The 25693-nt window shown below is 35.2% G+C and overlaps 1 protein-coding gene across 1 annotated transcript in view; it reads right to left on the bottom strand.

Annotated features, from left to right (window-relative positions):
- Nucleotides 1-324: 324 nt before the first annotated feature.
- The window catches only part of LOC138701063 (ATP-dependent RNA helicase DDX55), a 31441-nt gene continuing 6072 nt past the window's right edge, over nt 325-25693 (bottom strand). The window contains exons 5-11 of the mRNA XM_069827615.1: nt 24224-24418; nt 17889-17980; nt 15362-15567; nt 14054-14222; nt 8025-8151; nt 5933-6230; nt 325-488 (exon numbers count right to left, since the gene is read on the bottom strand). Coding sequence (XP_069683716.1) covers nt 432-488; nt 5933-6230; nt 8025-8151; nt 14054-14222; nt 15362-15567; nt 17889-17980; nt 24224-24418 — 1144 coding nt within the window. The 3' untranslated portion in view covers nt 325-431. The remainder of the gene's footprint in view (nt 489-5932; nt 6231-8024; nt 8152-14053; nt 14223-15361; nt 15568-17888; nt 17981-24223; nt 24419-25693) is intronic.

Here is a 25693-nt window from a genome sequence, read left to right on the forward strand (position 1 = left end):
GTTCTGGTAATAAAAACACGAATTTCTGTTTCATTAAAATAGTACTGAAAATCATATTTAATCTCTATCAAAATCAACTCAAGTGGTTCTGATGATTTACATTGCATAGTTTGATTACAATAATTTATTCTGAAAATAATTAAAGGCTGAATTATGATCGTAGCTATTCAGTGTATACACACATAGCAGAAAAAAATGGTAAGTGAAACCTGCATGTTATTTTAAAAACGCACTAATGACTGCATATTCAGTAATAAGTTAAAGCAACATTAATATAAAATGTAATGTCAGCAGCATTGAGGTTGAAACGTTATATCAAATCCATTTTGTGTAATAAAATACAAAGTATTTTATTTTAAACAAAACTCTGATTATGTACAAAATTATAATACAACATATGCAAAGTATATTCTTGTTCTTCATTAGTGAAATCAAAGGGTGTCGTCTTCTTCTTCACCAAATTGTGAGTCAAATTCTTCTTGTGAAATCTGAAATGAATAGGGATATAATGTAACTCATATGCTGATTTTCTTAGCTTATTTAATTAATATCATGTAGTTGAAACACAAAATTTACTTATTGCAATATTACTGAGTGGTCGGAAATTGCTGAAGGAATACTGATAACAGAATGAGATGACACTCATATATACTGTTTTCGCTGTAAGAAAAATCCTCATGTAAACATAAGCACGTGGCTGTCATATCGTGATTGGCTACCAGTCGAAACACTCACACGACGCAGGAAAATATAGTCCGTATTTGGAAACCACAATCTTGTATTATTTGAAAATAAAAAATTGAATTCTAGTTGTTAAACATGATGAAACATATAACTTCACTCATATGTAAAACGATATGTAAAAGAAAAGCTACTTTTATATTTTGTTATGTACTATGAACGTGGATGAATACCAACAGTAATACCGAGGTAGTCTGTTCTTGTAACAAGCTGGCGTTACTTGAGCTCGTAGTTCACGTAAGCACGTGGTACTGGAGTATGGCTTCTGTTATTAAACATAAGAATGGGAAATCTCTCAAAAGCGGAGAAAAACAAATAGTTTTAAATGTATATAATAAGTTAAGTGAGTTGAATCCAACGTTACCTATTAAGCAGATCGCGTCATTAACGTCTGAATTTACCGGAGTGTCCGTGTCCAGCATATTAATGGCGCGGAAGGAAAAAGAAGAAACAGGTAAACTAAGAACACCAGGTAAGAAGAGGAAGTGTGATAAACCCGTGATTGGACAATGCGATGATTTTGTGAAAAGTGCTATTCGTTCAAAAGTTCACAGCTTTTTCTTCAAAAATGAGCCGCCTACACTTAATAAAGTTCTTGCTTGTGTTAACAGTGACCCCACATTACCTAATCTGAAACAAACTACATTACACGCTATTCTTAAAGATATAGGGTTTGAGTTTGAAAAAAGAAATCGTGTGAATATAATTATTGATAGGGAAGACATTATCCAATGGAAAAGACGTTACTTGAGGACAATAAGGAAATACAGGAATGAAAATAGAAAGATATATTACCTCGACGAGACATGGATAACGAAGGCCATATTACCAATAAAGTCTGGGTAGATCATAAAGTTAAAAGTAAGAAACAAGCATTTCTTTCGGGCCTCTCAACAGGAGTGAAGAATCCTACGTCGAAAGGTAAAAGATTGATAATTGTTCATATCGGAAGTGATACTGGGTTTGTTGAAGGCGGGCTACTGGTTTTCGAATCAAAAAAGACTGGAGATTATCATGAAGACATGAATGGAGAAGTATTTAACCATTGGTTTAGAGGAGTTCTCCCGAAATTGGAGCCCGGTAGTGTAATTGTGATTGATAACGCTCCGTATCATAGTGTGAAACTCGAGCGTCGACCCACTCGATCTTGGCTTAAGAAAGATATTGTAAACTGGCTAGAAAATAAAAACGAGAAATTCGATCCCAGTGTTTGTAAAGACGATCTTCTGATGCTGGTGGCAAAGTACAGTGATCTGTTCAGTAAGCATGTCGTGGATGAATCTGCAAAAAGTGCGGGTCATGTTGTTCTACGTCTTCCACCGTATCACAGTTTCTTAAATGCCATTGAACTCGTGTGGAGTCAGGTAAAAGGTTTCGTAGCAAGGAATAATAAAACCTTCAAGTTACCTGAAGTTCGAGAATTGTTAGTCTCAGGTTTATCTGAAGTGACGGCCGAGAGGTGGCAAGGTGCAATCCAACACGTGATAAAGGAGGAAGACCGCATGTTCCAGCTGGAAGAGATAACTGACGCTGTTGTGGACCATCTCGTCATAAATCCTGCCGACGATAGTTCTGACGACTCCGATTTGGAAGGAATAACTCCTTTGTCCGACAGCAATTGACCGTACACGCAAGTTTAAAATAATTTAATTACAGTAAATATAAAGTAAATGTTTCCTAAGCAAACGAATTCATAGAAGTGAGGTTAGGTCTACTTGACGAGTAACGGGAAATGTTTAACATGAACAGAATGTACAACAGTAAGCGGGGACACGTACTGAGAATCTATGGCGCGAAACAGCGGCCAATGAAGCCTCACTTCAGTCACGTGGTATTGTTTACATTAGGATTTTTCTTACAGCGAAAAGATTATAGGTGCTTCGTGACAAGGATGTAGTTGGCAATTAGTAAGTCAATTTCCTGGAAAACGGAACAGCTAGAAATATTCCTGTTTGGATGCCGAATGTGATTCACCATATTACTGACAATGAGAATTAACAGCACAATGAGACTGTACAACTTCTGAAACATTTTGCACTTTGTGTACCTGTGGTAATGGGTATGCTGAGATTCAGCAATGAGGAACATGAACATACATCATATGCTTTTATTATTTAAATAGATACTGTCATCCTTAATTAGAGAGTAATGGTACAAGGTTTCATCAAATTACCTCCTTATTGCAGAAAATAATATATTGTTGTTGTTGTTCTTTCTAGTGGCCTCTGGGATTGTTGACCCAAATCATTTTCTGCCTAGCTTGCCAATAAAAAACTTCTAAGTTTGTAGTCCTCTCTTTATTTCTATCAAGCTTGCTACAATTTAGCTGATGTTCTTTATTTAAAGTCATACTATGGTCAATACATAGAGGGCAGCTTCTGTCTTTTGTCAAATTCATTCTTAACAGAGAGGTACTGGATTAGACAATAATGTCATAACATTAACCGAAATTTGGTTACTCCAATATTGTTGTTGGTTTGGTCACTAAGACTTTGTAACTAATAACTATATTTCAATTAGTGTTCTTTTTGTGAGATATCGGAAAACGAATGTCATGCACATTACATAAAGCAGGCAGTCATAGTCATATAGCTGGCAGTGGTTCTGATTATGCATTTTCTTCTGGTTGCATTGTTGACTGCATGGCGATCGTCCATTATAAAGCAATGGTTGATGAAGGATTCACAATTGTGAATTTGATAATCTTCAACATGAAAATTCATATATCAATCAATCTTCTTAATGTATCCAGCTGTTTGCTGACAACATAAAGTCCACTATAGTCCACTGTAGTGTATTCAGTTGTTGTTTTTCACGAGAAATGAGGGGTATTTTGATCGGTGTTCATTATAGATGCCTGTTGCTAGTAGCCAGAGTTGGGGTGTAGTCAATATATACTGCAGGGCTGTGTCTTCTACAACTAGTACTGATGAGTTTAATTGACTTCTTTTGTGGTTTATGGATGGACAGTATAGAAGAATGTGTTTCAGATCTTCATCATGATTATTACACCACAGACAAGTAGGATTATCAGAAAGGTGAAATCGGTGTAGGTACAATTGAGTGACAATGTGACCTGTTCTGGCTCTTGTTAAAAATATTTGAACATGTCTGGGCAAGTTTTTGTACATTTCCAGGTCATTTGGCTTCTTTTGTACAGACTGTAAAATTTTTCCTTTGTCAGAAGAGAGCCAATTGTTGATCCATAGGTTTGTAAAATGAGACTTTACTGAAGCAAAAGCACTGGATAGCGATATCACTTGAAGAGGTCTTGGTTGCAAATATGTTGCCTGTTTTGCAATATTATCGACTTCCTCATTTCCAGGTATACCACAATGACTAGGTATCTATTGAAATGTTATTTCCTTTTGGAGTTCTTTTAGTTTACTTAGGTGTTTCTGAATTTGAATAATTCTATGTGCATATAGGTTTGGAACATATTTAATTATATTAAATATAGCCCCCTCGGAGTCGGTAAGTATCCAAATAGATTTTTCAGAAATTTGAGTAACACACTGAAGAGCAGCATCAATAGTTAGCAATTCAGTGTCAAGACTGGAGGAGGATGACCATGGTATGAAATAACGTTCTTGCTCCTGATGTCCCATTATTAGGATTTAGAGATCCATCTGTATAAATTTGAAGGTGATCGATCCTTGTACGTACTGCAGAGTAGTTCCATGGAATCTAACTTAAGAATGTATGGAGGATATTCATATATGACAACTACTTTCATAAAAGAAAATGACTGTTTCATGTTCTCCATTGATATAATATTATGGTTGCTATGGACTCTCCTTGGTACAATATGAAATTCATTTAAATATTTCCCTCTAAGTAAGCAGTACTGACAACGAAAATTCAGGAGACTGCTTCACTCATGTGCAAATTTGCAATGGAGTGTAAGAATCTATTGCATTTCAATCAATCGTAGCGATCTACATAGCACTGCAATATTGTCGCTTTCATATTACCACTTTATCTTGTTGCTGACGATTCACAATTGTTTCTACAAACCAACAAGGTATACCATAACTTAATTATCAATAAATTCTGGAATAATAAAACAACAATAGTTGCCCAAACATCAAAAACACCCTATACATTTACTTCCATAACTGTATATTTAATTGAATTTTTCAATTTAATTGTGAAATAAAAATCAATATTTCCATTATTCCGAAGTTTGTCATCCATGAGTAGTTAACTCCTTTAAGAATGCAAATGAAATATGAAATAATGTTAAGTAAATAATATGCATTATTATCTTTAATTAATTAATTATTTATTATTACATTCCCGAAATAATCTTATTTAATATCACGCCACATCTAGCGGATAAATTCATGCAAAAGTGCCCTAAGCACAGATAACCAGAATAATGTGTTATTACAGCTTGGCGCAATACACAACACATATGATTTCGTGTGCAACTTTCAGTAAGAATAGATGTCAACAAATTTCTACTACAATGGATATCGAACAAACAATTTGTGGGGAAGGGGGAAAGAGAAAGAGAACGAAAGGAAGGATGAAAGAAAAAAGTAAGTGCAAGAAACACTAATGATTCGCTGCAACCACTTGGAGACAGGTGTATTATGTTATGATGCCACACCAATAACACAGCATTGTGCAGTCATGAGGTAATTTTTTTAAATCTGATCGCATTTCATTTGCTTTTTTAACAAGAAAGATAAAGTTTCTAAAGTTTTAGACTACATATTTTGATATTATGTCATATTTCCCATTAAAAGAGTCAACTTTCAGCATAAAATGAAATACGTGTATGTCCTCCATTCCAAAAGTAAATGTGTAGTGAACTTTATTAAAACCATTCACTATCATTTTTTACCAATTGATTTTTAGCTATACCATAAAATCCAAATTTAAACAACAAATACATTTATGCAGGCCATGATTGTTTGGCCAAACATCTGCATAGAATTGGAATATATCAGCCCCGTAACTGCCCATTGTGCAACTCAAACCAAGAAATGGATTCAGAACATCTCAAAATCTATGCTTCAGTGGCTGACCATGATAATATCTTTGAAAAATATTTGGAGTGCAAGAGATCAAATGACTTTATTGTCAGACGCCTGGCATTAAAAAATAACAACAACAACAACAACATTTATAGTGATTTTAGTTTCATTATAAATGCTAAACTTGCAGCTGTTGTCATCCTCACCTTTTTCTTCTTCAGTTTCTTTATCAGTGCGATATCTTTGGCGAGCTCATCAATGTCTTCCTGACTTATACACTTCTTGCGTTTCCGTTTTGGCACACCTGTTTCCAGCTGCTGCTTCTTTTTCGCCTTTCTTTTGTCTCTCTTGTCCTTCTTCTCCAGTTTGTGCTGCTTGCTGAGGGCCCAGGGTTCTGTCTGCTTGCAGGACGGTCGTTTGGCTGCCTGCTGAGATTTAGGCCACACCCCTGTTTCCTTGTACACCTTCAGCTTGCTCTGACGAACCTGTTCTCTCTGGCTGTCCCTAAGAATAATCAGCAATTCTTTATTTAAAGTCCATTTAATAACAAACAGAATAAAGAGACTAAAACTGATATGGTAAAAATCTACACCTTCTATCTGTCACGCAGGCTGTCTGAGTATCACAGGTCTGGGATTTTTCATTGAAAAATCCATAGTGGCACTTTGGCATCACCATATTCCGTCCTATCTGTATTGATTATCAATATTATCATTCCGTAGCAATTCCTGACAGCCAGCAGTCACACACAGAGGAAGCTGGTCTAGGGACGGGTAAGGTTACCTGCTCGAAATCTGAATGCTCAGCAAACTTTAGCATAGTCAACTGGTGCAAATTGGGAATGCACCTAGCTGGAAGTTAGCATAAAAGTTCTCTAAAACGGACGTAATGCTCAAGTTCTTCCCCTCTCTTCAAGATAACATGACAAGGCATTCCATACTATTTCTAAGCTCACTGATCTTGTGGCAGAAGCATATAGGAGCATGTCAAGTAATAAGTTCAGTATCAAAATTAGTTAACAAATATGGCCTATCAATTAAAACATAGGATTTAATCTTTATTGAATTTTACAGTATTCATTAGGTGTTTCCATTAAAGTCCCACACGAAATGTAATGCATATAATCATTTTATTCAATTAAATCAATGTGATAGAGTTAAGGGATGACATTTCTTGTAATAAACAATTAATATTTATATATTTTATGCTCGACCATGCCGAAATGTAGTAATTATACGCCTCGTAGCAGTCCTTTAATCCATGTCATTAAAGTACACCTACTCATTAAAGTACAGGTGTTCAGCCAATAACAACTCAGCTTACAGGTGTTCAGCCAATGACAAGTCAGCTTTGTACCGTTATAAAAAACCGCAAGTATCGATTATTCTCGGATATGCAATCGAAAGAGAATTAGCGAAAAGTCACAGAGGCTGGAAATCCAATATTGTCACAGCAGGTTATGTTCTGTTACTATAATAATTAGTGTCATCTCGTTTTTCAATGTCGAATTCAATAATCAAGGTTATATCAAGTTTAATGGGATTACATCAAGGACAATGACATTATTATTCCTCGGAAAAAATCAATACTTTCGCATCTGCGCACATCTCACAATTCACGACCTAGAACAAGGTCACTTCCGATCTTGTCAGATACAAATAAAATGTATACATCTGAATAATTTCAAGTTAGAAATATGGTCGAGCTTAAAAAGCCGTATGAAACTTGCCTATAATGGTAATTAAGAGCTCGTATGAAAATTATGAAACTCGCTTGTGCTCGTTTCATAAATATCCATACTTGTGTCTTAATTACTATAATTATAGGCTCATTGCATAATGTACTATGTCATATCTTCCATTTATTTCTAAAAATAGACAACCTGGCAACCCTACAAGAAGGGTCATCTACTGTGTTAGATTCGATATGTCTGGCTAGCCCAAACATAACAGGATAAAGAACACAGCAGAATAGGTGGTCCCTCTGATCTTGAACAATATTAACCTGATAATGGAACCTGTACCAGGAAATAAAAAGCCTCAACACATGGTTGGAAACCAAATTATTTTTATAAACACAGTAATAGTGAAAGCTTTCTCATAAAATATTTCCAATCGATTAGAAGAAAATATTCTACAAAGATGATTGAATAGACAGGTAGGAAGATATCGTGCTAAAAACTACTTGCCAGTGGTAGGATGCCGCACACATGAAAATATCGAAATAATTTTTTGAAACATCACAACAATTTGTCTAAACTTTGTAAAAGAAAGTAAAAAAAAGAAAACATTAACTCACTTATAAGTTATGCTGTTGAAATCTACATCAGCTTCTTTAAAATCGGAGACATCCTTTCCTCTTAGTTCAGGCATTTTGGGCAATTTCAGAAGTCCAAATCCCATGGCTAATTTCCCAAAATTCAAGTCTGAAAATAAAGAATTCAGAGGAAATATGTTGATTCAAATTCTCGCTAATCCACAGTCTTCTAGATGTAGTAATACAGGCAACAGACATATGTACAGTCTTAGGCAAAAAAATTATCAGCCGTCATACATTAAGTCCCTTTTGGAAGTCTTCGGTTCATTCCTTGGGAGCTTAGGTTCACACTTGAAGGAATTTTTTATTCACGAATCTGCTTTGTTTTTTTTTTTTTGTCTGTTTATAGGCCAAGTGTTACGAATTATATTCAAGGAGTAAATTACATGCAAAATAAAATCCTTTCCCTAGTCGTGTGAACCAGGCGCTGCCCGAAGTGGAATTAGACAAATTTCACGCTACAGGAGAGAGGTCATTTTTTGTGTCCAAGGCTGTACATTGGCTGCAAAAGAAATGCCAATACGAAATTATATTGTTTTCCAAGGACTTTTGCAAACATGGCGAGATGGGAAGCTATTTTCCTGACATTAGTTTTTAAAAACATGTAAATACGACTTTTATAACATGTTCACATTATTATTTAATGTGAATTGATTTTAAATTATTCATATAAAGAGTGCGGCAAAACATCCTCCCTAATTTAAAGTTTAAATAAAAAACAGATGAATCAAAATAAGGAACCTTTATTAATATGAATGGTATCTTAACAGTGGGAATTTTTCATTTTTTAAATAATGTGTCTCTCAAGTGGTGTTCTTCACTATCAATGCATTGTTGAATGCAACTTCGGAAATTCTGAATCACTCTAACTAGCATTTCTTGAGGACCAATTTCTTCCTTTATTGCATTTCTTAGGTCTGGCAAAGTCCTCGGCCAATGTTTGAACACCTCAGCCTTAAAATGCCCCCATAGAAAAAATTGCAGGGTGCAAGGTTTAGTGATCGTGCTGGCCAGGGGACGTCGCCACTTGAAGAAATTAAGCGTCCGGGAAACATCTGAGCAACGACAATGGAATTACCACTTACCAGAAACAATACCAGAGCGTAAGCACGTTCTTCACCCGTCCACGGCATAACTTAGTTGGAATTCGTTACAGATTACAATTTGCACTAATTGAATGTCAATTCCGTGTATTCAATGTCCTATTCAATTCTTGTTGTTTTGCGCATGTCATTTGATATCGCTATGGCAACGCATTTAGATACAATTCATATTAATACAGTTTCCTTATTTTGATCCATCTGTTCTTTATTTAAACTTTAAATTAGGGAGCATGTTTTGCCGCACCCTTTACTTTTATTTTACAACATTAATAAGAATACTATACGAAAATAGTGAAACTGTAGTTTATATGGTATTCCACAGCCTTCCTTATTATCCATGGATGCTGTCATTGTTACATATGGCCAGTTGTCTCCTTCCCACATTCCTACGATGTCAATTCTGACGTTTAAGGCATGGTGTTTAAGCATGGAAGAGGAAGTCGAACGAGAAGAGAAAGAGGAAATGGTAAGTGAAGAGCAAGAGAAATTGGAATAGTTTATTGAAGACACACACGAAAAATGTAATGATAACAGAGCAATAATAGAGTTTATATGCAATGCCTTCTGTGCATTTCTATTTCTAATGTTTCCTAAGCGAAGTCCTCATAACACGATAATATTTCAATTCAAATCGATAGTAACTTCCACTCAGCATTTCTTCTGCAGCCCAGTGTACAAGATGCATAATTTAAAAAGAGTATCAATTAAGCCAGAGCCTGCAGAAAAGACTCCATTCTGTGAAGTGCTCAACATTGGTAACCAACCAACATTTACATAGTAACTCAGTGGCGGTTCTTCCATGGAACAGAGGGAACAGGCTGTTCCCTTCCTCCCTGCCCCCTTAACTGAGATTGTGAGATATTCTTCATTCCAAAGGATAGGCCTACTTGCAGTTTTCGAAAAGCGAAAACAGCTATCGTTAGCAGGTTTATTGCAGTGAAGTGAAAACGACTCGAGCGAGCCCTTCCCGTGTACAGTGCGTGATGATGTGAGTGGGAGTCTCAAGCAATGTTTTCTCCAAAGCAGGCTCGAGGGGACACTACCCGAGTATCGCTGGAAGCTGTAGAAGTTACCTCTTCCCTCGCAGAGTATTGAGAAGTGTGAAATACACTCTTTTGTAAAGCTAGTTTATTTATATAGTGATAATTCGGAAAACAATTAAGTTCGAAGAGTTTTTCGTGTGACATAATATTGTGTATGAAATTATACAATAGATCTTAAAAAATCCGTACGATTTACGCATTCGCCGGCCTGAGTTAAATCTGACGAAATAGTGGCAATGGAACAGGTGATTCCTGCCTGTTCCAACTTCGAGGCCAAGCGCGAGCGCCCTGATGCAAACCAAGACAGGGAGTGTTGTGTTATCGATCAGCTGAAGTCGAGAGCGTTTAGTTCGATCAATTTTGCTGAGAAAAGCGCGGTTATTTTTAATGGCAAACCTACTCTTCTCCTTACAGAACTTAAAACTAAAACAGAATCTTATACAAGACATTAATTTTCAAAGTACTTACTATAATTCTGTGAAATGGTCAACTGGGTGCTCGTCAAGCGATAAATTGTAGGTTTAATTTTGGTTTATTTATTTTTAGTTAACGGTATTATATATTTAGGCTTAATAATAATATCAATATAATATCATTAATATATTCTTTTCTGATTAAGTTGTAACTGAAGTAAAAAAAAAAAAAAGGAATTGGTAATGTTGCTAAATCATAATACATATTATTATTATTATTATTATTATTATTATTATTATTATTATTATTAGGGTTGTTTCTGCCCTGTTCCCCATTAAGAAATAGCACCGCACGCCACTGTAGTAACTATTCAATGGTTATTTATTGAAATTTTCGCCAATTTTTTTTTTAGTAGGTTGTTTTATGACGCTTCAACATCTTAGGTTATTTAGCGTCTGAATGAGATGAAGGTGATAATGCCGGTGAAATGAGTCTAGGGTCCAGCACCAAAAGTTACCCAGCATTTACTTATATTGGGTTGAGGGAAAACCCCGGAAAAAACCTCAACCAGGTAACTTGCCCCAACTGGGAATCGAACCCGGGCCACCTGATTTTGCGGCCAGATGCGCTAACCGTTACTCCACAGGTGTTGACATTTTCGTCAAAGAAATTATTTAAATAACGGGGAGGAGAAATGGTGATCATATTAATGTCATTGTCGAGTATAGCTTTGCCAGCAAACATTTTAATAAAGGCATGTGGCACTCCCCTGGAACATTAAGATATAAAGACTGAATAAAAAGATGGCACTACACAGGTGGGTCATGATACATACAAAAGAGCAACTGTTTAGACTTGAAATATCATTCTCAATATAGTAGCGGTAGTGGCGGCTCGTGATAAAATATTGTGTGTGTTCACAATTTTGTATTCCAAAATCGAAGAGAATTTGAAATGGTACGTTTTTAGCCTAATATGAAATGTCATGATTCCAATGTTTCACTGTCGAAAAAGCCATGTATAAAAATTCAAAACAACATGTAATAATAATAATAATAATAATAATAATAATAATAATAATAATGAAACCTAGTCTTTTTATTTCTAATTTTTCCTGGAAAGCCAGTTTACCCAGTTTACTCTTCAAAATTACTTGAACAGAGTTCATTGTTTACGTTTGTTAAAAATTAATACATAAAACAATTTACAAAAGCGTGTGTTCAGTAATATACTGCATTTTGATTCACAACACACTGATACACTATAGCCTATACCAGTACTGTAATCCCATTCGCATAGATTGATTACTATAAATACATGCCAGTAAATATTATTCTTAAATAATATACACCACCATACAGATATTTAAATTCATACACCATCACATTCAGCCAGCACGTCTTTGAAAGCCAAACTATGCTATATGCCGACACTGAAGTATAGTAATTCACAAACTACACTCTCGCAGCAGCACTGTACACACATCCACATAAAGCAAACATTCCGACAGTGAGATGCTGACACCTGCAGGCTAAAATACAGACTTATTAAATTTTCTCCTCGAGATATGGCACGTAAATGATAGACATCGATGCACCTGACATCTGTAGGATAGATTCACTGTTCACTTAACGCTTTGTGCAATTGACGAGACATAAGCGACCATTGAAAGACAATTTTCTCCCACGCATGCGTGAAATTTCTGTAATCTTCTTGAAAAGAGCACGGCTTGTACATGAACGGAAGGTTGCCAAGTTTACATAAGAAGTTTATGCAAGATGCGGGAAGTTTAAAATACTCGATCCTGATATTATACATCCCCACTACGCCAATACGGTATTAAATAATAAAACTAGTCATGCATTAATGGAAACATGGTGTTCACGTGCTCTTGTGCTCTTATTGACGCACCGCCACTGAGTAGCGGTGCCAAATATAAGCTGTAGTGCTAGACTTCGGACCCTTCCTCCATACCAAAAGGAACAAAAACAAAAATCATATGATTGTATCTAGTGTTCCTTTCCAAGCACTCCTTCAGCTAGCTCACACCATTTCTCTTTCCAGTGAAGTCCTGCACAGATATTCTCTCTTGCTTTCCACAGTGAGATTTCTGCAGTCTTGTAGGTTGTCTTTTTTCATGGCTGCATTGTTGCACCAGATAGTGTCCAATCCAGTTATCAACCGTCCATTTCTGTGTCGATGTTCATTAAAGTAATCACGGCCAGCCTTCAATCCACCTCAGCTTCACTTTACTTCTTATCTCCAACTTACTTCACTTGAATAATTTCAAGGAAAAATTGTTCCGGGGCCGGGTATCGATCCCGGGACCCTTCGCTTAGCGCGCGGACGCTCTACCGACTGAGCTACACCAGGAACCATACACGACACCGTCACAATTTTTCCTTTATATCCACACAACTCACATGAGCTGACAAGACGTCAGAACTCAACTATGAGTGCACACAAATGCTGTGTGACTTAAATTGTGGCTTTCTGTTAACGTACCTCCAGTAACGAATGTATTATGCAAATCTGGCTTTCAGGTAGTAGCTCCTTGTAAAGCAGGCTTGAATAATTTCAAGGAAAAATTGTTCTGGGGCCAGGTATCGATCCCGGGACCCTTCGCTTAGCGCACAAACGCTCTACCGACTGAACTACCCCAGGAACCATACACGACACCGTCACAATTTTTCCTTTATATCCACACAACTCACATGAGCTGACAAGACTCCAGAACCTGAAAGCCAGATTTGCATATTACTTCACTTGGTTTTCCTAGTGCTGAACACCGAAGCCAGGTCCTTGTCCTATACATACAATGATTGTCCAAGTTCTACAGGTGGTCTGAGTGACATAGTGAATCCGATGCTGATAGATGGGTCATTCTATCTCAGCCCTGACAGAGCCAGGTTCCATCTACAGACAAGTACCTGATGAGTCCCAGGGCCCTGAGCCCTAAGCCCTTCCTATATCAGCATCAGAATCCCATACTACTTTTAAGTCTTTACCTGAGCTTATTTTTAACTATTGCAGATGATAGATGAAATGAGGGGGAGGTGGAGAGTGTTGGTGGAATGTTCCGAGTAAAATCTCTGCAATGACTGCTTTGTCCACTACAAATTCCAACAAGACCAAGCTGAGAGATCGAACCTGAACCACCTGGATGGAAGACCAATACGCTAGAGCTTGAGCCACAGATTCGTGTATCTTCAACTTTACTTCCTCACCACCTACACCTGATCTTGCACTGTCTCACTGAATTCATGCGTTCTTCACTTCCGACTTGCCTCTCTGCAACTTCAATTCCACCTCACCTTTTCTCTTCTCTAAACCCACCATATCTCAACCTTGCCTGCAAATTAAACTCGCCAGAACAATAGCTTTTTTTTATCTCCAATATAAGAAAGCTCGACATTTAAGTAATTATTGACATAATTCCAGAAATGTTTACCTTTTAGCCTAAGAATAACATTGCACTCATGTTTTGCGTAAGCCTGAATATGAGATACAAATGCTCGCAAAGCTTTATCCATAACTGCACGATCTTTCAGTTGGAGAGAGCGAACACGAGATGTAACATTGGCTGCAGGGGAAGGAACCCTCAATTCTGTGAGCCGCACCTGTAAAGAGAAAACAAAAATGAGCACAATTCTCACATAAAGACGACTACAAAAAAACAAAATACATTACACATAACTTTTTTAAATTAGTAGAAGAAATAATAATTTTTAAATGATGGAAATTTCTACAGTTGCTCTTCAATAAATCTCTTCTCTTTTCTCTCTTCTTTTCGTCACCCTTGGTGGTACAGGAGTTACTGTACTTGCAACTAAATCATTTCGCAAGTTCGAATCTGGCCAAGGTCAACAGATTTTAAAAGCGATTTCGGCATTAATTTTTTGTGTTAGTAGAAATAGATCTATATGTAGGAATGAAAACAGTTAAAATATTAGTACCACAGATGTATTCATTCATTTATTTAGTGCTCTGCCCAAGGGCAGGCCTTCCACTGCAAACCCAGTATTCTCCAATCTTTCCTATTTTCTGCCTTCCTCTTTGTCTCCTCATACGATCCATATATCTTAATGTCGTATATCATCTGATATCTTTTTCTGCCCCGAACTCTTCTCCAACTCACCATTCCTTCCAGTGCATCCTTCAGTAGGCAGCCAGTGACCCAACCAATTCCTTTTCCTCTTCCTGATCAGTTTCAGCATCATTCTTTCTTCACCTACTCTTTCCAACATAGCTTCGTTTCTTATTCTGTCTGTCCACTTCTTCTCCATATCCACATTTCAAATGCTTCTATTCGCTTCTCTTCACTTCGTCATAATGTCCATGTTTCTGCCCCATACAATGCCACACTCCATACAAAGCACTTCACTAGTCTCTTCCTTAGTTTGTTTTCCAGAGGTCCGCAGAAAATGCTATTTTTTTCACAGATGTATAATAAATTTTATCTCTCTTATCAGAAACAAATTACTGGTATTTGATCAACTAATATTAAAAGTTTCAATATTAAAATATTAAAATCTGAGGGGGACAGAATTGCTCGCGTCTGTAACAGTCTCTCAAGTCACACGTGTCCCTTGGGTAGTGCAAAATGAGCAACAATTCTGGTCACGCTAAACTGAAGAAAGAAATGCAGCAGTGCAGAAATCTGAGTGCTCTTTGTTGGGACGCAAGAAGCAAAATGGGTTAAATGATCCTAAAAGCAGCCATTGGAAAACAACAACATATTAAAATCTGTTATGCTCACCTTCTGATTCCTATAAATGAAATCAACATATGCATCTTCAGTTGGAAGCAGCATGACCAACGCTGATCCATGGTTACCAATCCTTGCTGTACGGCCACATCGGTGAACAAATGAAGCTGCTGAACTAGGTGGATCATACTGGATCACCCAATGAACTTCAGGAATGTCCACACCTCTTGCCATCACATCTGTACAAATCAATACACCTGCAACAAAAGAATCAGAACATGCATACTTTCTTTCTCTAGTTTATGCAGGTGTCCTGTTCTGTATTCAGAACAATTGATCCTGCCACCCTGAAACTTAAAATATTAAACATATTAAATTACAAGGAACATATGCTTGTGTCTGAACATGGAATAACTAGATTTACTTTCCTTCTCGTCGTCCTCATCATCGTCATAATCATAATCATCATCATCATCATCATCATCATCATCATCATCATCATCATCATCAACAACAACAATAACATGAAATCACATGCGTGTACTTCAACAACATAATTTATACATTAAGTCAGATATCATATTATTTGAGACTATAAAACTACATTCTTATGTGAGACATACAAAATTGTTTCATTTCTTTTGAATAATAATTCAAGAAAATAAATTATAAATGATAATATCACCTACAATATGATAAAAATTAAATGGTACAACAGATAAAACGTAAATAAGAAATTATCTGTCATCTTCACTGCTTCCTCATAATTCTTGTACTGATGTTGGGCTATTTGTCACTAATCTATCTTCTCTTAGAGTCCGGAATTCTATGCAATTACGTATTTTTTGCTTAGTATCAGAGCCATATTCAGTTAACAAGCCGGACCATACATACGTCTGGTAATGCTGAGTGGAGACAGGCAGAGGCAAAATAGGGCACGACGTTTGATGTTATGCTGCTTTCGTTTCGTTGTCACGTGTACATTTTAGACATTCATTTATACAAAAGTGCATATGATGTACGTAATTTATTACGGAATCTGAAATGGTATTTCATTTGAGTTTCAGAATACTGCATAAGTACTTTAAATGTTCCATATTCTCAATGTAGATCATATTATATTACTTGCCACTGAAACAAAACTGGCTCCTCATATACATTTTAAAATACATGGATTACTGTTACATGCTGACTTGTGTATTCCAGACGTAAATGAAGTCCTGCAAACGAGCTACATCAAGCTACACAATTCATTTGCTGAATATGTCAACCCTCTGCTCAGAGACATTGCGACTAATTCCCTGGGCAAATCCAGCACAAAGAAGACTTCTATACTCATCATTTTCTTATGTTTGTAAGTTGGGACTGTCAATGGACATGAACCCAAGCACATGTTTCAATTTTTATAACAATTTAGCAAAATTGTAATGTACTATAATAAGTACAATAAAATTATCTTATATATTAAAAAAAAAAACAGTGAGCTAAAATGCAAGAAGAATGAACAATCAATAAACAAGAAAACCACGGAAAGAAGCAGTAGTAATATTTAGACTGAAGACAGGTCATGACTGTCTAGCACCACACCTTTGCAAAATAAAGATCTTCACTTCTGAGGAGTGTACTCTCTGGAACAACAATGAATGCTGACCACTTTCTTATCCGCAGGAAACTTGATGCTAAACAACAGCAGACAGTGACTTGGTTAAATTGTACTGGACAGCAAGATTCCAAATGTACTAGAACATTTCAGTTGGAAGGCCATTGGACGAAGAAGAAGATATTAAAAAAAAAAAAAAAAAACATTGTGCTTCATGTCTTAACTTTATAATAGCACCAAAAACTATATTGTGATGTATATAAATGTGTAATTTGTATTAAATTAATCTTCTTTAAAACAAAAAAATTTAAAAAAATTATAATAAAAATTTTTAACTCCCTGTGCAATTTTGATATTAGATAATATTTAGTACGTATCTTGAGATTTTTAATTACATTTTTATGTACTTCTTTTAGGACCAATATTACAAAAACATCCGGACTCTACGTCATCAAACTCCACCTAACCTTATCACTATCTATCTATCTATCTCATCAAATGCTACCTAACATTACCATTAACATTGGGGCTACCTCACACTAATCTTATCTCCTTATTAAACCATACCTAACCTTGTCATTAACAGTGGGGTTACTTGTTAATCTAAAGGTAAGGAGTAAGAAAGGTATAGAAGGAAACCAAAGTTTTCCCAGTAAAAACAATACAAGTGAATGATGATAATAATGATGATGATGATGATAATAATAATAATAATAATAATAATAATAATAATAATAATAAAGATGTGGGGAATATGAGATTTGACTATAGGTGTTATAATTCTCTGGAGGGAATTAACTTTCCCTAGTTCCCTTTCCTGCCTCTCAGTATAACCAGTGATTATTTTACAGCTAATCAATGTTGTTCAAGTGTGGGCGTATTACAGCCAATCAACATCGTGCAGGTTTGGATGTGTTTCCTACTGAAATAATGGTGGGATGACAAGTCATCAACTGATTTAGTTATGTAATGCATTACCTGATGTAGCTTTCCGGAAAGAATTAAACACTTTATAACGTTTATCTTTCATCTTGCCATGAATACCGAAAATCTGAAGATCAGAGATCAACCTGAAAAACACAAATTAATTATTAGTAGGTATTGCACTATAGAAAAGACAATTAGACATTTCTTATAATTATTTTCACAATATCTGTTAAAACGTTGCAAATAATTTTTAGAGATGATTTAAAAAAATGTGTTTCATCAATCTCTGTTAAAACTAACAAACTATTTAATCTCTTATGTTCCTGCTGCCATAGTTGTCTTTAGACTACGATAAATTTACTTTTCAGTAGGATGAAGAACATCTGAAAGATATGTATAACATATACTATGACTCACGTATTTTAGATACAACTGATGTATACTGAAATTTTATTCTATTTTTTCCTTCAAAATGTTGTAATGTGTGAAGTCATTCCTGATACACTTTTCCTTTAAGGCAGGCATGTCAAAAACGAGGCACTGAATGTGCAGTATATGTGCACGGGATCGTCTGTCTGTGCAGATTGCGTCATTCACACGCTGCTCTTATCAGTTCTTAGCTGGAGGGGTGTACAAGAATCTATTCTGCGCTTCTGGTGTTGGATTAAAAATTAAAGATAAATTACTGGAAGTATATCAACATGATACAGTGACGTAACATGGAAAATTTGCCATTATATTTTTCCAGAAAATGTTTCCGTCTTTGCAAATAGTTTCTTTCTTGCTCCCTTACAACCTCAAGAGCCTCACAGGTATTCCTCGCTCAGTAGTTTCATAACTTAACAGCTTATCAAATGGAAGTCGTAAGTCGTTTAACCTTTGACGGCAGTGTGAGAAGAAACTCACGTTTTGTCTTCCCTTGACAATAGGCCTACTGATTAAGAAATAAGCGTTGTCGAATATATTCTGAAAACTTTACTAACCTAATCTAAACTGTCACAACATTATTAGCTTGACATGGGCTGATGAAATCCTACCGTTTTAAAATAATTATTAGCTATATTTGATTGAGGAAATATTAATAATCATTTTCTATGATTCCTGATTTCTCGTCTTCGTTATGTCTGCGGACTCACTTTATTTTTCGTAACGCGTTCACATTCACAGGCCAATCATTCACCATACCCAAAACAAGTGTAAAGTTCTACATTGTACCTAATGTGGATTGTGATTTTCTAAGAAAATTAATTATTTTCGAATCCTGATCGCTTTTGAATTGCGCGTGTACAGTTTTTTGAGCGAGTGTAATACAATAGTACGCATTGAGTAAATGGTAGTATTTGAGCGGCAAATAATTCATCCACCTATCAGAATAAGAGGTGATTTTATAATTTTATAAAACTTAGCTACATAAGTTAAAAAAATGGTTAATAATAATAATAATAATAATAATAATAATAATAATAATAATAATAATAATAATAATAATAAGGAAAGAAAATGCAGGAACATTTATAAATTGAAGGGAAACCGGCATAGGCCTATGTAATCGTAATGTAGTTATAATAATTTATTTATTTATTATTAATATTTGTGTGCTGAACAATAGCCAGAGGCCAATTATAGTTCAGCACAAAACACAAACAGAAGATACAAAGGTGCAAAAACAAAATAAATATCTTAAATAAACAAAAACATACATAAATAAAATTGAGAACAAGAACAGTAAATACTAATAATCAAAACGAAACTATACCTTAAAAGGATCTAAATTGTGCCCATGCAAATTGGCATATTTTATGCATCTACAGACTGGAGAAAGTGATTTTGAATTTCTGTTATAAATATTTTTTTGAAATCTTAAACCTTTTGTAGGAATACGAAGGCTGATGTTGTTTATGATAGACTCACAATCAATATCACCCTTGATCACTTTGCAAAGAAATTGATAATCAAGATTTAGACGTCTAGAATAAAGGCTACAACAGTTAAAATATTTACAGGTAATCTCATAGTTAAAGTCAGAGGAATTGGGTATAAATCGAAAAGCACATAAGGAAATAAATTTTCTTTGAATATTTTCCAATTTAACCGAATCAGTTGAAGTAATGGAATTCCAGGCTACAGATGCATATTCAAGTTTAGATCGAACCAAAGTAAAGCATAGAATTAATAGTGACTCTGGAGTAGAAAAAGAATAAGTTATAGATCTTATTAAACCAAGCATTCTTATTGAATGATTATAAATATATTGAACATGATTGTGAAAGTATAATTTAGAATCGAGTAATACACCAAGATCTTTAATAGAATTTTTCCTAATAATACAGACATTGTTAAGAGAATAGTTAAATTTTATGGAAGTAGTTTTTCGTGAGTACGAAATGACAAAAGTTTTTGTTAATAATAATAATAATAATAATAATAATAATAATAATAATAATAATAATAATAATAAAAAATAAAAATTCACGTCTGAAAAAACAGACTGCTCTCAAAGTGTTCCAAAATAGTCTATAATATAATATAGTAAGCTAAACATTGAAAAAATGTTACCCTAAAAACAATTAGCCTTGGAATGATATGTCATACAATTACATATTCCTTTAATAAAGATTAAAAAAACACAACATTTGAATTATTAAGTGAACTAAAATTAACACCTCTCTTAGAAAAATGTTTCAAATTGATCTTTTAAGAATTTTTACTACTGTAAATTTGAAGATACAATGAAACACAAATTACGTATTGTGAACACAGTATTTACTGGTCCGACTTGGATGACGATGCTTCATTATCAGGCACAATGTTCACTTTTGCAGATACTATTCTTTCTATATCTGGCACTATTTTATTAGCTGTAGAAAGTCTCACTACAGAGCGGAGATTTTCGTCTGAAAGTCGGGCTCTCTCTCCAGATTTATTTTGCTTCATCAGGGAAAAAAACTGTTCGCAAGTGTAAGTGCTGGAAAATATAGAAATCATTTCTGCTGCAAATTTATGAAATTGTGGGTAGCGTGTTCGTTCAAGTGCCTTGTAAAATCCAGTGATATCTTTATTAATGTAGATTTTTTTAAGTTCTGAATTACATTGTAAGTCGATTAGTTCAAGTTGCAAACTGGAAGGAACGTCCAAAGACTTTGCAGAGTATGGCATAGTGAAGAGTTCCAACTTCAATTGCAGTGCCTCCAAGTCATGAAATCTATTGTCAAATTCATCTTTCACACTGCTCAGAATGGTTATGTATTTCTGGACGTCCACTCTTGCATTCAGCGACCGAAGATAGGGAAAATGGGTAAAATTGTGATCCTCTATTTGTGTTTTCCATAAGGAAATCATAAGTTTAAATGCTTTCACTGCATCATTAATATCACAAATCAGTTTATCTTTCCCTTGTAGTTTTAAGTTTAAATCATTCAAATGTTTCGTGAGGTCCACCAAGAAAGCCAAGTCCTGAACCCATGTAGGATCGTCTAATTCAGGAATATTTTTGCCCCTCCCAAGCATAAATTCCGAAATGTACTCTCTCAAATTGAAAAATCTTTCGAGAGTTTTTGCGCGACTTAGCCACCGAACTTCACAATGATATGGGACATCCGTGTAGTCGCATTCAATTGATTCCAAAAAGTCCTTGAATTGTCTGTGATTTAGAGCATGTGACCTTATGAAATTTACACACTTCAATACTACATCCATCACATGTTTAATATTTGCACGTTTAGCACATAAGGCTTCTTGATGAATAACACAATGAATAGCTATTATGTTACGTTTGAAATTATTTAATTCAAGATGCCGTTTTAATAATCCTACGAAACCTTGCTTCTCTCCAGTCATAGAAGGGGCACCATCAGTTGTGACGGACGTCAATTTATCCCAAGACAGCCCTACACGTTCAATGGATTTTACGATTCCGTTGAAAATATCTTCACCTGTTGTTGTATTTTTCAGAGGAATTAAGTCTAAAAATTCCTCCGTAATTTCTAAGTTTTCATCCACTCCTCTAATAAATACAACAAGCTGAGCCGTATCATATACGTCAGTGCTCTCATCAGTAGCCAGCGAAAAAGAAACGAAATTATTACATAGGCTTCTCAATTGACGTTCTGAGTCTTCGGCAAGATCGTTTATTCTGCTAGATACAGTATTTCTCGACAAAGGTATCGAGCTGTATTTCTTAACTTTCTTAGGGGACATTATATGCACTGCATCGGTAATACAATCTTTAATGAATTCCCCTTCTGTAAACGGACGACATTTCTTTGCGATTTTCAAAGATATTTCATAACTAACACGTAAGCAGCTTTCATGATGATTAGGTTGTGAGTCAACAGTGTTAGTAGCATTCTGAAAGCAATTAATATAGACTAATTAACAATTATTAACGTTTATTTAGTTAATGCCTAAAAGTATAAATAAAGTGTAGAAAATTATAGAAAATATTTAGGTCCTCTAAATTGTACTTACGTCTTCTGAAAGGTGAGAAATCAATTTGATCCTCTCTTCGCTTTGGTAACTTTTATAATCCACTTCATGGTGCATTTCATAATGCCGCTGAACATTGAATTTCTTACATACCATTTGTTTCTTGCAGACTAAACACTGTGCATCTCCACGATATTCTGCACTAAGAAACATATAGCGCCAATCGGGATTGAATCGACTGGAGGATTTTCGTTTTTCTGGGTTGCAGGACATACTGTGTTCCTGGAACGATAACTTATCTGAAACTGCAGATACCGAACTGTACAGCCCTGTCGCGCTCCCGTTCACGCCGATTCACTCCCTCCAGGTAGGGGAATAGGAAACGAACAGTGCACACAGACCTCTGCACAATGTGCGCGATTGCACAATGTGCAGGGTTTTGACATGCCTGCTTTAAGGTATCCACATAAAAAAAATAAACAGGTGCCGATAGATCTGGTGACCTCACAGGCCAATTTATGTCGCCAAAGTGAGAAATTGCATGTTCTGTGAACATTTCGCTTAGGACCTGCATAGAATTCCTCGTTGTATGGGCTGTGGCCCCATCCTGTCGGAACCAAATTTTACGTGTATCCATATGTCTTTGACGAAGTTCACTCTGCAAGAATTGTCGAGGACAACGAGGACTCTCCTAAAATGCCACTCTCACTCTTTCCACATTTTCAGGACTTTGGATGGTTCTATGGCGACCTCGTGGCTTCTTGTTGGTGGCTGACGCAGTTGTTCTTAATTCTTTAACCAATTAATGATGGTCTGACGAGTTGGAACTGCACCATGTCTTCCCAGGTTAAAATGGCGCCTAAAAACACGTTGTGTTTGTGTAGCTGAGTCGATATTCTTAGCATGTTTCGAGGGCAAATGCCCTATGTTCACTCGACCAATGTTTCACCATTTACTAAATTTACTAAATGGCAAACATTAATCTGCACATTGTTATGTGCAACAATGCTGTACTACGCCAAACATGCAAATGCAGCCAACTTAAAATCGTCTAATTGTTTCTGCCGGGCCTGTAAATGCCATAAGGCATCGTGTTAAAGAGCACTTTCATGTAGCTCTCTTGTAAAATTCAGTATTTGTGACAATGTCCTTTACCGCCAACATACAGACATCAAGAATCATATAAATGAATATCAATTACAAATAATGTAAACTGTGGCACAAGGGACTTCTTATATAAAGCAATACAATGTTTTATTAGGAAATTAATAAAATGCAAACCACTTATAGCGGGATGAAATTATGTTCATGTGTTATTATTAACCAAATACACCAGTGATAAAAGTTTTGTAAATTTAGCTTTAAAACATGGAAGTTAGTAATTTCAGTATAGTGTCCCCTTAACACTCTATTAGTTAACATAACACTAACAAAGATTGGTGAAGCACATTATTTTTAACGAATTGTTAAATCACTATTAACTTGTTACTTAACATCTGTTAGGCCATCTATTTAACAGACGTTTATTAAATTCTTAATGCATAAATGATGTTTCTTTTTTGTATCTCTCTATTAATTTATTTGCAGCTCAAATAACTGATCAGATAAGAAAAGAAATGTTAGTGCAAAACTGGGCACTTTCTTATGATACTAAACTGGAATATGATACGTATATTTCGTAATTCAAACAAATATTAAGTACAATTTGTACTAAGTAGAAATTTCGAGTAAAATGTGTTAAATACATTATACGAATTATGAGAAAGCTTACATTACTGAGTACAAGTGTGATAAGAAAGACAACAAACATTAAAGAATTTGAATACAAAATGCATACAATAATAATGACTTCATGACCTCTTAAACACTGAAATTCGATTTCTTATACAAAGCCAAGAAATAATTCTTAACACATACTATGTACTAAGTCATCAAAATATTGCAGAATATAGTTTACCCACTCTTTTAGCACAGTAGCAAAATAATCAACACATGCACATGTAGAGAAGAAAAGCATGTATTTTTGGTGATTCCCTTGTGACTTCAGAAATCCAATCAGGGTTGCCAATTTATCTTCAGGCTCACATATGGTGTAGTAATTCTCTAGTGTCATTGGTGTGGAGACTTCAGTTTCATTTGTTTTTGTACCAACAGATCTAGAAGAAACAACACCAAATATTAGCTTAAGCACTGCCACTTCTGCTCTACATCCGCATGCATGGAAAGATAAAATGATTCCGCTATATTTTGTCATAAAAAATTTAATAAAAATATTTGCAATGTTGTATAATAAAGAAAATACAATTTGCATTGTAGTAAACAACAAACCTTGTAACTCGATAATAGTAGAAAATCAGACTACACTTACATAAACTTATAATTCAGAATAAAAGATAGGTAATTTGATCACAACATTTAAGCATGAATTTATAAATTTCACAACACAACAGTTTTGATTGTGAGTTAACTCAAAAACACTTTAACATGCTAGAAGTTAAACTGAAAAGTGTTAAAAAAAATCAAAGCACAAACAGTACCAGACAAATGGCAAAAATGTAAATAGGATTTATATTACAGTGAACAGTCTTGTAAATAATTAACAGTAGCAATTACAAATCTCCTTACATAAAATAGCATTAACTTGTTTTGGCTTTTTTTCATTTGTTAACTCATGCATTATTTAAGGCAGTATTATTCACAGGTGAAATAAATACCTAATACAACTATGAAGAATAACCCTTGTAATGCTTTATTATAATTATTTTCTAGAGGCCCGTATCACTAACTGTAATGAAACATGTAGTAAAATAAAGGTGAAAAAACACATACACACAGATCAAAAACTTATATACGAAGAGAAAAACTCTCTCCACTTAATAACAAATCAGAAAAATCCCTCAACTGAAAATTGAATTTGTTCCAAAAATTGGGCATAACAAATCTGCTAAACGCTTTATTTATTGTACCAGAGATGCAGGCTGAAATTTCATTGAGTTCAACTGGCACTAATAATAATAATCAAAGAGGGAGACTTAAAAATATTTTTTGCTAGAGTTTAAATTTCGCTTGACATAATTCCACACATCTCTGCTAAACACTGTCATTGTTGATCTCATCATCATTATTAATATATTTACGGCTAAGAGGGATGAAGTTACAGGAGAATGGAGAAAGGTACACAACACAGAACAGCACGCATTGTAGTCTTTACTTGACATAATTAGGAACATTAAATCCAGACATTTGAGATGGGCAGGGCATGTCAGCACATATAGGCGAATCCAGAAATGCATATAGATTATTAGTTGGGAGACCAAAGGGAAAAGACCTTTGGGAAGACCAAGACATAGATGAGAGGATAATATTAAGCTAGATTTAAGGAAGTTGGGATATGATGCTAGGGACTGGATTAATCTTGCTCAGGATAGGGA

Source organism: Periplaneta americana, chromosome 6 (assembly GCF_040183065.1).
Source record: "Periplaneta americana isolate PAMFEO1 chromosome 6, P.americana_PAMFEO1_priV1, whole genome shotgun sequence".
Lineage (NCBI taxonomy): Eukaryota > Metazoa > Arthropoda > Insecta > Blattodea > Blattidae > Periplaneta > Periplaneta americana.